This window comes from Plecotus auritus, assembly GCF_963455305.1.
Source record: "Plecotus auritus genome assembly, chromosome: 9".
Classification (NCBI taxonomy): domain Eukaryota; kingdom Metazoa; phylum Chordata; class Mammalia; order Chiroptera; family Vespertilionidae; genus Plecotus; species Plecotus auritus.
Genome location: NC_137783.1, coordinates 22,087,883 through 22,101,754, shown reverse-complemented (window position 1 = coordinate 22,101,754; position 13,872 = coordinate 22,087,883). Strand labels below are relative to the sequence as shown.

Here is a 13,872-nt window from a genome sequence, read left to right as displayed (position 1 = left end):
GTCAGGGAGTGTCCTGGAGGTGGTAGGGGAGGGTGCTTGCTGTGGGTCTGCTCTGATATCCGCTATAGTGACGCCATTTGAGTTGCCATAGGGGCCTTTTCCCGAGCCTTTCTACGTTACTTTACTCATCTGTAAAATGGGCATGATAGTGACATTGGGCGCAGAGGGCCATTGTGAGGATTAAATGAGATAGTCCATGTGAGGTTGGAGTGCAGTGCCTGGCACACAGTAAGCACTCATTAACCCTAGCTTATTACCACCATCCTGGCAATCTTCAGAGAAAGAAAGGACAGCTCTGCCCTGGGTGGCTTAGAACAGCGATTTATTTATTTTTTTACACTAGAAAATAATCTTAGATTGTTAGTCAGGAAAGAGTCTCAGAGAGTGGCCAGAGTGTAGTTGGAATAAGCCAGGTCAATATAATTTTATTTTGGGAAAAGGAAGACAATGCCGAATGTTGGTGAAATGCAGACTGTAGCACAGTAGCTTGCGGGGCATGGGATACAGGACGAGAGAAACATGGTTCCCATCATCTGAGGTCGGTAGCCACAGAAAGGAAGCTAGGGCCACCTCCTTATTTTACAGGTGTTATGTGAGGGCCTGAGCGAAGCAGGCCGGGATGGACGGCTTTAAAGGACAGGAACCATTTATCAGGACTGGACTGTGCCTTACATTGTTGGCTGGGGTCAACAGTGTGGAGAGGGCTGAACGTGGGGTGGTCTGGAAGACAGACTGTCCATTGCAGAGTTGGCTGCCTGTTTAAAAGATTCCTTCCAGTTCTCAAGCACCCAGGAGGAGGGGACAGGAGCCAGGCTCCGCTACGGCCCTGGTGCCTGCTGGGGCAGACCTGGGATGGGCTGCCAGCTCCCACGGCCTGGCTGGGTTTGAGGGTTCTGCCCATCTTTCTGGGATTGGTAATGGTGGGAAGCAGGCTCTATGGCCCTGGGAGACCTTGTACTGGCCATGCTTTCTAGGATCTTTGTGGTCCTTGATCACCTTCGATACTGAAGACAAACGAAGCTCCACTTTCATTCCCTTGTCTCCATGGAACCTTCAAGGAGGCAACCCCTTTGAGGGGCCCTGGCTCCAGCATCAATCCTAGTGCAGGTGGCCTTAAGATAATGATAATACCCATGTTTATTATCATGTAAATGTTATGAAAGTCCCCAAAGCTAGGTTCTATTATTTATTCCATCTAACTGATGGGTACATGAAGGCCCTGAGGAGGTTAAGTAACCTGCCCCAGGTCACATAGCTAGGAAGCCACTGGGCCGGGATGTGAATTGTGCCAGCGGTACCTATAGATGCCTCATAAGAGAATCTTTGGAAGAACAGCTGTCCTGACTGCTGTCACCCTCCCCTGTTCTGCCTTGGCCCCCTCTAGTTCCAGGAGCTTCTGAGCATGGAGCTAACAGGAGGGGCCTGCCCACCCCCAGCCCCAACGAAGTGGGCTCAGCCTCCAGGGGAACAGAGGCAGCCTTGTGGTAGGCGCTCTCCCCACTCTGCCAACTCCCAGTGCCCCCCCCCCCCCTTCCTTGGCTGGGTCTGTTTTAACACCCAGAGCAGCACATTCCATTCTCTGGCACAACTGGGGGCTAGGGACTCCGGATTCCCCTGGCTGCTGCTCTCTTCAGGGCCCCAGTAGAGCCTGCTGTCTGGGTTGGGACACTGGGTCTCAGCCACACACATTCCAGGAGCAACCACCCCCCACGTTGTATTTCCCAAGCAGTGAACTTTAGCTAGGATTACAGCCGACTAAACAGTTGTGGGATGTGAGCTTCCTTTGTGAGACCCAAGGGGCTGAATGCTGACGGGGCTGAGAAAGGGAGTGGGGGTCATGGTGGGCTGCTCCGGGAGTCCCGAGAAAAGCCACCGTCTGAGGCTGGCTCCTCCGCTGCCGTCAGGGCTCTTGGAGTGGGATTGGAGCAGGGCTCCCAGTTTTCTCCCTGTGAAGCGGGGGTGGGGTGGGGTGGGGTGGCAGAAGCCGGCTGCCTGTACCCTCTGGCCTGTCCTTGGCTCAAATCCTCGCACTACCACCATGTATAAGCTGTGTGACCTTCAACAAATTCCTTAACCTCTCTGAGCCACCTTATTAAAATGGGGCTAATAATAGTACCTACCTCAAAGGGCTGTTGGGAAGCTTAAATTAGAATGTTAAAATGCTTTGAGTAGTGCCTGCCACCCAGCATAGGCTTGACACTTACTGATTACTGGTATTTTATGTCTTCTCCCCTATACTGGGGATATTTTTCCTGAAGCAGAAGTCCAAATGTAGCTTCCACTCCTCTTTTGAAAGTGACAATTCTGGCTTTTAGATAAGCTGTTCCTGTCTTTTCCCTGCTTTCCTATCAGTAGTGGTTTCTTAGTTGATGAATAAGTCAATTAGGGATTTATTGAGCACATATGTGCAGGCCTGTGGTAAAAAAACTACCTACCATTTAATGAACATCTTCTAAATGCTGGGCATTGTTTCCAGGTACTTCTTGAAATATATTTTTATTGATTTCAAAGAGGAAGGGAGAGGGAGTGAGAGATAGAAACATCAATGATGATAGAGAATCATTGATCGGCTGCCTCCTGCACGCCCCCCACTGGGGATTGAGCCCACAACTTGGGCGTGTGCCCTGACCAGGAATTGAACTGTGATCTCCTGGTTCATAGGTCTGTGATCAACCACTGAGCCATGTTGGCTGGGCTCCAGGTACTTTTCAAACACTTTCCCACTTAACACTCAGCTACCTTGTGAAATGGACATGATGACTCTATTTTACAGTTGGGCCATGTTCCCAGTGTCACACAGTCCCTAAGTCACAGGATTGGACACCAGAACTGGGCTTTGCTACCTCTTCTCACCTGATTTTGAGTGGTTAGCCCAGCCGTGGGCAAACTACGGCCCGTGGGCCGGATCCGGCTGTTCTATCCGGTTCTCTTGCTCTCCCCTCCGCTCCTTTACTTTGAATTTATATTAGTTCACACAAACACTCCATCCATGCTTTTGTTCTGGCCCTCCGGTCCAGTTTAAGAACCCATTGTGGCCCTCGAGTCAAAAAGTTTGCCCACCCCTGGGTTAGCCCCATCCTTCCTGTTCTGTCTCAGAACTCGGAGTGTGCCCAGCTGAAACACTTGACTTCTCTGCTCCCTTGCAACTAGGGGGGCCATGTGACTTCTGGCTGGTGAGCTAGAAGTGGAAATCTACCATGTGGGACTTGTTGGGAAATTACTGTTTTCCTGATCAAAAGGGCCAGAGACAGCTGACACGCTGCTTTTGCTATGAGCACTTCCCCACGTTGCTGCCTGAGTGTGGCCAAGAAGTTGGGAGGAGGCACCATTTTGTAACCGTGAGCACAAAAGCCACCCCTGGGCAGAGCAGGAAGACAGAACAGTCTGGGACATGGACCCTTCCCTGCTCGTCTCGAGCTCTAGTGTGCAGAAGCCCCAGTTTCTTGGCATTTCTGTTCCACGCAGTCAGATGCAACTCTTCAGAATACACAGCCCAGATGCTCGCTGGCACGCCAGCTGACTCTGGACCAGCCAGGAGGGAGCCACCAGGAGGGAGTGTGGTGCCTGAGGAAATGAAGGGTGGGCTCCAGGGCCTCCCTGGTCTCTGGGAGGATCTTTCTTGGTCCCAGGGAAGAAACTGCCAGGGGACAGAACTGGCGTGTAGAGCATGCCTGACCCCTTTGTGGGGGCTGGGTGAGAAGGGCTTTGCTGTGCTGGGCTAAGGGAGCTCTCCCCGCCTGCTCCCTCATGGCTGCCAGCACCTGACAGAGGTCAGTATTGTGCTCTAGCCAGAAGAGGCCCGGTCCTGTAGGTTCAGTGGAAAAATCATCCCTGGTCCTGGTTGACCATGGAAGTGTCCGTAAACATTTGGTCAGGGTAGGAGGCTGGGAGACAAGGGGCGGATTCAGGGAGCCAGGTGGGCCCGGCAGGGCTGGGGCGAGGGTGGGTGGCGGTGGCTTCCTCGGAGGTGAGGAGAAACAAGCAGCCTCTGCTGCTCCTGACCTGTGGGGAGGCCACCTGACGGCCGGAGCTGATTTATGGGCAGGCTGTCAGACCACCTGTTAGCTCGCACTGCCCACAGCAGACGGCAGGCCCTCCGGCCTCCTCGGGTCTCTGAGGCAACTGAGAGCCGAGGGAGCCAAGGTTGTCTCACCTCGGGAGAATGTGGCTCGTTGTGGTGGAGGAGCAGCGGGCCGTGACAGCTCGGCATTCCAGCTGTACCTTCACTGGTGAGGGAAGCCCTCTGGCGGTGTCCCCCGCTCCCTGCTCTGGGCACATCTGCCCTGCCCCTGTCTCCGCTGGTGGACGCCCCTAGGGACTCTCTGGGCACCACCTCTTCCAAATGCTGGACATTTGACTGGCAATAGCCTGTTGCCTCCACTTCAAGGCTTGTCCCCTCCCTGCCCCTCAGGAAGCAGCCTCCATCTGCACTGGCTCACTGAAGAAGCCCCTCGGGCATCCTAGCTGGTCCCCTCCATGCAGGCAGGCCCAATGCCCTCCTCCTGCCTCAGCTGTGGGCTTATCTGGATACCTAGATGGAGGGCCTCACCTGGGCTGCAATCCACCCCAGGGAGCATGGAGAAATGCCGATTTCTGAACACCCTCCAGAGATTCGGAAATAATTGCTTTAGAGTGAGGTCCAGTGTTTCGTGGAAAGTGGGGCCTGAGCTGCTACTTCATGCTGATGCTCTGGTCCAGAGACCACGCTGAGAGACCACCATTCTGCACCCTCATCTCCACGTCAGGACCAGTGTGCATGGGTGTCTGTGTGCTGAGAGTGTAGGAGCAGCACGTTCAGGCCTCTGGCTCCTCCAAGTAGCTCTGTGGCCCAGCCTCTTGGCTCCTCAGAACAGGCATTGCCTGAGGGAGGGAGACTCTTCAGGACTGTGGGAGCCTTCTGGCCGGGAGGAGGCTGGGGAACTTGGCTGACCTCAGAGACAAAAGATGGCCAGCTCCATCCCTCATTGGTGGGGATGATTGGGGTGACCCTTGTGTGCTCTTGGGGGATCCTGCACAAACATGGACGTTGCTGTTAGGCATTCTGAGTATGTCTGTGTGGACAGGCCGTGGGCTATGACAAGGGCCTCTTTTCTAAAAGTCCCTTCTGAACCTCCCTCTCCCTAGCTCTGGGGGACCGCCTGACAGAGAAACCACCTGGTCAAAACCAACTGTTGTTTTCTTTAATTAAAAACTTAAAAAAACCAACGATTAAACACCAAACCCTACCTGTATCAGTCTAGTACCTGCAGCGTCGCAGCAGTAGCAATAATTTACTCGTTGTCAAGTTAAAGGGGACATGCAGGGGCTGAGGAATGAAGCCCAAGAAGCGAGCTTATGGGAGGGGATCTAGGCTGGGCTTCTCTCCAGTCCAGGGGGAAGGGACCTGGCAGAGATGGGGACAGTAGGGAGGTGTGGTCGGAGGGCACTGTGACCCTAGTGCCTTTCCTTTGGGAGCTACGAGAGGACACATGAAGGGGCAGTGGGGGTGGAGAACTGTCCTCCAAGTAGTTCAGCCTCATATCAGACTCCCCTCTCCAAGGCGAGGCCCCACCAGCAGAGGGGAACTAACATCATGGTCCACTCCAGAAACTGCCTCGGCTGCTCATAGCCCCTCTACCCTTCCCTCTGTCTCTCCTCCCTGCCTACTTTTTGAGACTCTGGGGGTTTCCCCTCAAAAGAAAAAACCTTAAGTTTAAGAGAGGAAGATACCCCAAAAGCCCTCAGTCAAGGACGTCTCGGGCTCCATGCCCATCCCTTAGGGCCTGTGCTGGCACTGGGGGCAGGAGGTGACAGTACGCCCCAGGGCAGGGACGGGGCAAGGCACAGCTGCGAGGGCCCCCTTCAGTGGGGCTCAGCAGCCCCGTAGAAAAAGGGGTAGTAGAGGGAACAGGGGTAGGAGAACATGAATTTGACAGCGAACTTCATCTCCTTGTTCTTCTTGTCCCAGCGGTAGACGGCCATGAGCAGCAGCTGTCCGTCCACCTTGCGGCCCATGACCAGGAAGCTGCCGGCCAGGCTGTCCAGTTGTGGGCAGGGGCAGCCCGCACCGTTCTTCATATGCAGGACCAGCCGCTTGGTGTCCTTGCGCTTCAGGGGGCCCGGTTTGAGCAGCTTCTTCTTTTTCTGGGCTCCGATCAGCTTCCGGTCCCCATTCTCTATCTTGATCTCCTTGATGCGCATTTTGACCACTGTGTATGGGGGTGGACAGAGGACAGCATGAGAACAGTCAGGTTTGCTCAGGATGCTGGTGGACCCACTGCTGGTGCTCGTGCCTGAGGCTTCAAGGGGGAGCGATACACACACATTTTCATGTTTATGAAGCTCCTATCATGTGCTGGACTTTCACGGACATTATCACATTGAATCCTGGAGGTGTGGGTAGTGGAAGTGCACAGTGAGCTCTCGATGGGGCGTGCGGTGTTGGGCTGTCCAGGGAGGGAAATATTGGAGGTGTGGTGACCAGTCGGAGGGTTTGGTGGGAAGGGTGGGTCCTTGAGATGGAGGGAGGCTGGACTTCATGTTCTCTGGGGATGTTTCTGAACGGGATTTCTGGTTCTGGTTCTCTCTCTGTGTGTGTGTGTGTGTGTGTGGTGTGGAGTGTATTTGGTGGGTACGAGTCAGTGTGTGTGTGTGTGTGTGTGTTAGAGTCCACATGGCGTGAATGTGGGCTGCTAAGTGTTGGACAGCTGGCTCTGGGGAAGGGGCCTGCCCTGTGTCATTCGCCGGTTTCTGTGGGGTAAATACCCCCTCTATGATGCACCCATCACTGAGTACAAGGCTGGGAAGCTGGTGTGAACACACCACTAACCTGTGTGCGACTGTAGTGTGGGTGGGAGTGTGTATGGGTGGTGCTGTGTGTTTTGTGTATATGAGAGTAGGGTGTGGTATGTGGGAATGTGAGAGTGTCGGGGGCACTGGAGGGATGTAGGAGAAGAGTGGTCAGAGAGCGTCCAGGGCACTCCAAGGTGACCACAGAGAACCTAACACAGTTGGGAACGAGTCCTGAGCTTGGGGAGGAGTCACTTGGGCTAGTCTCCCTCTCCCTTCTTCAGGCCCCGGGGCCCCATCTCTGAGCGTCCAGGGAGAAGCCAGAGAACAACTTTTCCACCCAGGGAAGGAAACTTACAAAATCTCTTCCCTTCTCTTCCTCCCTCTCCCTCACCTCCTCATTCTCTCTCTTGGACACACACACACCTTGTGATAGAAGAGTGGTATTCTCTTTCCAAACAGACTAGCAACATGAGAGACCTGCTGAAGTAAGGATTTCATTTCTCTCCCTCCCTCCCTCCCGTCCCCCGCCCCGCTCGGACAGGGAGGCCAAGACACAAAACAGGAGCCGACTTGGCAGAGATCACAAGCTGGACTGTGTGGTCCATGCAGGAGCCAGGGCCTGACTGGACTTGACTCGGCTGCCCAGGAATGGGGAGGCTCTAGGATGAAGCTGTGGGGCAGGTGACCACAGCTCCCCTGGCCAGAGTACTAGTACATCGGGTACTCGGGAGAGGACCCCGGGGATGAGGGGGCTGCACTTCCGTTCTGGAGCCCATTTCTCCCACCTGCTGCTCCCATCCATCTCAGGGCTAAGCCTGCTCCCCACACAGAGAACCCAGCCCTGGAGGCCCCTCTGTGGACGGTGCCAAGCGAGGGCTGCAGGAGCCTTGGCCAGGGATGGCTTCTGAGGCCCGTGGACCGTGGCCGGAAGCCCCTGAGATGATATATTAAAAAAGAGGGGCATTTCTCTGGGGAGAGGGTTCATGGTTATCATCAGTCTAAACGGGGTCCATAAGGCAAAAAACTTAGGGTACACAGTGATGGGCGTGGACATATGTGTTCATATATGTGCGTGTCAAGGAGGAGGGGTGAGGGTGGCTGCGTGGGCTCCACACTCACCGAAGTCACTGGAGCACATCTGCTCCATGAGGCCGTCCGCGTTGTGCTCCATCTCACACTGGGCACAGATCTTGGTCACTGAAGAGAGAAGCAAGGGTGGGGTTGAGGGAGGCTGGTGTGGGGACCAGAGTTCAAAGAGCCACTTAGGGTGCAGGCTTGCCCAGGACGAGCCACCTCCCCCTGTCCAGCCTCCATTTCTTACCAGGAAATGGGATGGTGGCAGTGATAACACCACCTGCTCACTGGGTAGTTGTGAACGAGAGAGACAGGTTGTGCAGGGACAAGACTGCCCATGACCCTGCAGCTGCAGCTGTTTCATTTAATCCTCAGAAGTAGGTATTTCTTTATGTTAAAGACAAGGAAGCTGAGGCTCAGAGTGGCTACCCAAGTCTGCAAAGATGTGAGAACCGAGCTTAGGACTCAGGATTGTGACTCCCAGGCTAGAGCTGGGTGAGGGGTGTTCATGGGGGTCTTCCTAGGAACACAGGGTCCAGGCATGGGGGTAGACAAGTGTCCCTGGCAGGGCAAGGACTGTGAAGAGGAGCACCCACCCCTCTAGAGAGGGCAGCCTTAGCGCTGCCACGATTTCTGATTTTTCAAAGGAAGCCGAAAGTCTTAATTTTTATACAAAATAATGAGTTTTGTCTGTTATACTCAGGCTGCTCCTGAGGCCACTGCACAGCACCTGACCTCTGTTCTCCTATGTCTCTGTCTCCAGGTGGGCCCCCCAACATGGGGGAAAGAGGGGCTCCGACAGGGCGGAGTGCAGGGGAGGGGCCAGGTGGGATTCCCTGGCTTCCAGACTATAAGCGGTTAGGCTCCCTGCTGCGGACTAAGCCGTCTCCACTGGAGCTGCCTACTTCTCCCCTGCCTCCCTGTCCCATTTTCAACCCGCGGAGGGGGTTCCCTTCTCTTGACACTCCGCAGCCACTGGGCCCCACCCAACCGTGACTCCCAGAAGAGGGCCTGATGTGTAGGACACGGGACTTGTTGGTGAGGTTAGCCCTGGGGGCGGGTAGGGCGTACTGAGGTACAGTTGTTTTGGGGGCCAGGTCAGACAGGAAGACAGGAGAGCTGTGCTGCCCTTGGGGAAGTCCCAGTGTCGGGGGCTCCTCAGGCTCTCAGATTAACAGCCCAGGCAAAGCTTTCCTGCTCAAGCGGGGGTTTCTCCTCTTGTCTGGTGCTGGCTGGGGGTTACTCTGCTTGGAAGGAGTTGGGCAGTCGGCGGGGAGGCGGGAGGCGGGGAGAGAGGGGATGCACAGTGAAGGGGAGGCTGAGGCCAGGGAGGTATTAGGGGTAGTGGGATTTGGGAGGTGGGCGGGAGGCCACACCTAGGATGTCAGAGGTTTCAGGAACCTGGGTCTCTCTGTTTTACAGATGGGGAAACTGAAGCTGAAGGGGCAGAGCCTGACTATCTGCTCTTTCCTCTGCACTGAGCCTTGCCCAAGGTCTCGCAGTCGGGGGGCTGAGGAAGAAAGTGGGGAAAGTTAGGGAGAGAAAATGGGAAGATGGAAATCAGCCCCGGTGTGCACTTAGTCCCCAGTCTTTCACTACATCCCTCCCCTTATCTCTCCTCCCTCCCAAGTTCCCCAAACTGGGTGGATGCCTTGGGGTCCAGGTTTGTGGAGGAGGTAAAAGGCATGGTTTGTCAACCCCCAACATTCCTGGGCTGAGAGAGGCAATAAGGCATTTATCAGGATGCCCTAGGATGAGGGGACAGTATTGGGGCCACCCAGGGATTCCTTCGGTTGGGGAGGTGGGTGCCGCGAGGGAAGCCTGGGGGGTTTTCAGGCAGTTGAAGTGAGGAGAACCAGTGGGAAGGTCCAGGGCCGCAGGGAGGCTCTGCTTTGGCAGTCCACGGGTTTGTGGGAAGGCGGGAAGGCTGTGGGAGACAATCCCCGGGGTGCTCAAGGCCAAGCGAATAGGTGTGTGTGTGTGTGTGTACAGGGGTTGACACCTGTGGGGGGCTCTCAGAGCTGTGCTAAGGGGGTGGGGGAGCGGCATCTGTCCAGGGCACCCAGGGCCATCAGAGCGCGCGGGGGGCGGCGGGGGCGGCGCTACCTGGAGGCGCGGTGGCGGGCAGGTGCCCGAACTGCACAGCGATGCAGAGGTCGTTGTCCAGGGGGAACTTGTGGCAGTGCAGCATCTCGGGCCAGGGGAAGCCGTAGGCCTCCATGAGCGGCGCGCAGCCGGCGCGCACGGCCTCACACAGCGAGCGGCACGGGTAGATGGGCTGGTCCAGGCAGACGGGCGCGAAGAGCGAGCAGAGGAAGACCTGCGTGTCCGAGTGGCAGCGCTTGGCCAGCAGCGGCAGCCAGCTGCTCGCCTGCTGCTTCACCTCGGCCAGGCTCTCGTGCTCCAGCAGGTTGGGCAGCCGCATGCGCTTGTAGCCCACGGTGTGGCAGAGCGGCAGGTCCGCGGGGATGTCGAGGCACTTCGGGGGCTTGGAGTACGAGCGCCCGTGCAGCGGCTCCGTCTGCCAGCCGTAGTAGTCGTACTCCTGCCCGCGCGCCGGCGCCCAGCGCAGCACCCCCAGCAGAAGCGCCAGCGCCGCGGCCCGCGCGCCCCCCGCCGCCGCCCGCATGGCTGCGCGGTCCCCGCCGCTTGGTGCGCGGCGCCCCCAGCTGCCCCGTGTGCTCCCGCCACCACGTTCCCCTCCAGCCGCTGCAGCCGGAGTCGTCGGAGTGGGTGGCCGATTTCGCTCCCCTCCTGGGCGCACCAAGTGGGATCCTGGCGCCTCCCACCTCGGGGCTCCAGCCCAGGCCTCGACGCGCGCCGCAGCCAATCTCAGGCCGTCCGGCCCCACCCCAAGGCGGCAGGGAGGCAGGGTGGAGCCCCATCGGCCCCTCCCACCCGCTCCCGCGCCTCCTGCCCAGAGCCCGCTCCTGCGCCCCTCTGCGGATCCCTGGCTCCCCTGCCACAGATCCGTCTCGCCTCACGCCTCTCCTTGAGGCTCCCTCACTTCTCTCGACATTTTCCTCGCCCCTCGCCCTCTTCCTCCTTCCTCCTTATCACTCTTTGACTCAGCCTCTCCTGTTCCTTTTCTCACTCACTCCGCTTGCTTATCTCTCCGTCTGGGCCTTTCCCCCTCCACTCTGTTTTCTCTTCCCCGACACCTTGGGTCTCCCTTCTCCCAGCAGGAGGCTCCTGCCGGCCCACACCCTCCAGGTTCAGGCGGTCAGTTCTTTCCCTCTCCGTCCTCCAGCATTTTTTGAGCTCCTGCTTGGTGCTGGGCACCGTGCTGGCTGCTGGAGAATCAGAGATGGATGTGACCCAAAACCCACCTCCAGGAGCATCATAACCTAGTGGAGGCGAAGATTATACCATAACTACTGTTTAGTGAGTTCTTCCTAAGTGCCAAAGACACTGCACAGCACCTCACAACCTTATCAGCTACTATTCCTAATGATAGCTAATACTTACAAGCTCACTGGGGGGCCAAGTCTGTTCCAAGCAGATTGCATACATTACCTCATTTAATTTACACACTAACCGCTCTCAGGTGGGTAGGTACTATTAATAATCCCACTTGACCGATACAGGCACTGAATGGGGTTAAGAGAGGTTAAGTAAGCATCGGTGTGTGGATTTGAACCAGAGTCAGAGCCCAGATATAACCAGAGGTCTGGATTCTGAGTCTGAAGGCTTAATGGCTATGGAGGGCTCAGAGAGGGGACGTAACCGGTCCTTAGTCACACAGCTAATAGGTGAAGGATCCAGGATTCAAGTCCAGGTGTTGGACTCCAAAGGCCAGGGCTTAACCACTCTGCCCTAAGATAAATTCCGCCCCAGGCGAGGAAACAGTGGGAGAGTGTGCTTCCTCTGGGAGCTGGGAGGAGGAAGGAATTGAGGAGGATATCCAGGGAGGCACCAGAGAGGAGGCAACCTCGGGAGCCTGATTTTGGGGTCTCTTCCTTCTGTTTGGGTCCTGCCTTTCATTGGCTTTCCTGTGGGAGGAGTTTTGGAGGAGAGGCTTGTGGGTAGGATGGCTTGGACTTGACCTCCCAGCCTTTGCTGGGGAGGGTACGCTGGGAGGTATCTTGTAGGAGTGCTTGGGTGCTCTGGGTGCTGGCTCTGCTGGGAGGTGGGAGTGCTGGGGCATTTGCCCCCCTCCACACCTGCTCTTATCCGCCCCGGCCCCAGCCTCCCAATCCTCCCGATGTCCCCAAGCCTCCTGGCTTCCATGGATCCGTCCTTGTAGTGGTAGTTGAGAGAAACAAAGGTCCACTCCTCTTAATATTCACCGCACACAGAGCACCTACACACACAAAAGGGATACAGAAATGCAAAAGACATAGGCTCCGCTTCCTCTGATCTAGCTGTGAGAAGAAGACGCGAGGCAGAAGAAAATTCAGCAGACAGAACCCGGGGTGGGACAGACTCTTTTGATGTCCAGGGTGACTTGGTTGGGTCCAGGTAGAACAAGCTAAGGGTATTTCCTCCCCCTATTCCCTTTCCCAATCCCCAGCATGAATAGGTTCTGTGGATGACCCTCAGGAGGTGAAGGACTGGTCCCTGCAGGGTCAGACAGCACAGTGTAGTAATGGTGCAGGAGTCGGAACTGCAGACAGAAAAAGTCAGGTTCAAATCCAAGTGTATACTCTCTGAGTGACCTTGGGCAAGTACTTAGCCCTTTGGACTCTCCATTTCCTTGTTTGTAAGCTGGGACCTCCTCAGCAGTGATTATGAGAGGCAAACAAAATGATGCGTGGAAAGAAAGCCCCCTGCACAGTGCCAGCACATAATAGGCACCTAGGCATGTCAGATCTCCAAGGGATGGATGTGTAATTATAGGGTAAAATGTGGGGTGTGTTCTGAAAGCTCCCCCAGACACCTTGGCCCTGGCTCTGGTTTGGGATTCTGCTCTCTGCACCCCAGCTCACCCCTCAGCCCGCCTCAGGCTTGCCCAGGCTTCTGCACTCCAGGGGAAGTGTGGCCCTGGGCATGGGGGTGGGTGGGTGTTGGAGCTCCCCAGTGGTTGTACAAGGTGCTGGCTCCTTGGGCAGCTGATCATCTGTGCTGTTCTTGGCGTTCCAGTGCCTGGTCTGGACAGAGAGGCACTGTTCCTGCTGCTGGTTTGGTAAGAACTGCAGATGGTCCGAGAGCAGAGTGAGTCTGTACCTGGCAGCGCAGGGGCTCTGAGGGCCAGAGGAGCCAGGCTGGACTCTGCCTTGGGGACCCTTGAGGCTTCCGGACATGGAACCCCGGATGAGATCCAGGAGGGAAGCTCTTCACAAGAATGGTGCCCAGGGGGTGGCTGTGCCCAGGGGCAGTCACTCAGGGAAGCTCTCCCTCCGAGGCCCCGCCATTTGGCTCTCCTGGCTGTGCAGCCCGAGAAGGCAGGAGGCTGCACTCCAACGTGGTGCCCCTTCCTGATGAAGCTGTTCCGGGGCCTAGGCAGCTGGGTGAAACACCTGGCGTGCTGGGCGTCTGTCCATCTTGGAGTGTCTGCAGTCTGTCCAGGCACACATTTCCCCCAGCTGATAGAGGGCATAGTTTGTTTAAAAGAATGTTTATTCATGGTCTGTTGTGAGCAAAGTCCTATATAGATACCTTGTAGATCAAACTTGGTTAATTATCTTATCAACTCCTACAGTTTTCTACTTTTTTATTGCCTACTTCTGTGGTTCTCCGAGTGTAATCAGGATTCTTCTGAGGGTCCTCAAGTTCCTTTCAAGTAGTCTAAAGGTTAAAATAGTACATAATTCCAAGATCCACTCAAAGTACAAGATAGACCAATAGATTTTAAGTTAACAGTAAGAAAAGTTTATTGATATGGATTCAGATTTTACATTACAACCAACATTTAAGGAACTGCCATGTATCATTTTTTTGGTAGTATTAAAGAAGAATACCCACAATATCTGAAAAGCCTATTAAAATACTCTCCTTTCCAACTGCATTTCTGTGTGAGGCCAAATTTTCTTCATATCATTCAACCAAAACAGTATCTAACAACACATTGAGTGCAGAAGGAGATTT

The 13,872-nt window shown here is 55.6% G+C and overlaps 1 protein-coding gene across 1 annotated transcript; it reads right to left on the bottom strand.

The window, feature by feature from the left end:
* Window positions 1-5,158: 5,158 nt before the first annotated feature.
* Window positions 5,159-10,683, bottom strand: SFRP5 (secreted frizzled related protein 5). The gene is made up of 3 exons (XM_080687450.1): window positions 9,952-10,683; window positions 7,891-7,968; window positions 5,159-6,188 (listed from the first exon to the last, which is right to left on the bottom strand). The coding sequence occupies exons 1-3, from the start codon at window positions 10,472-10,474 to the stop codon at window positions 5,842-5,844; spliced, it is 948 nt and encodes a 315-aa protein (XP_080543576.1). The 5' UTR covers window positions 10,475-10,683; the 3' UTR covers window positions 5,159-5,841.
* Window positions 10,684-13,872: the final 3,189 nt, after the last annotated feature.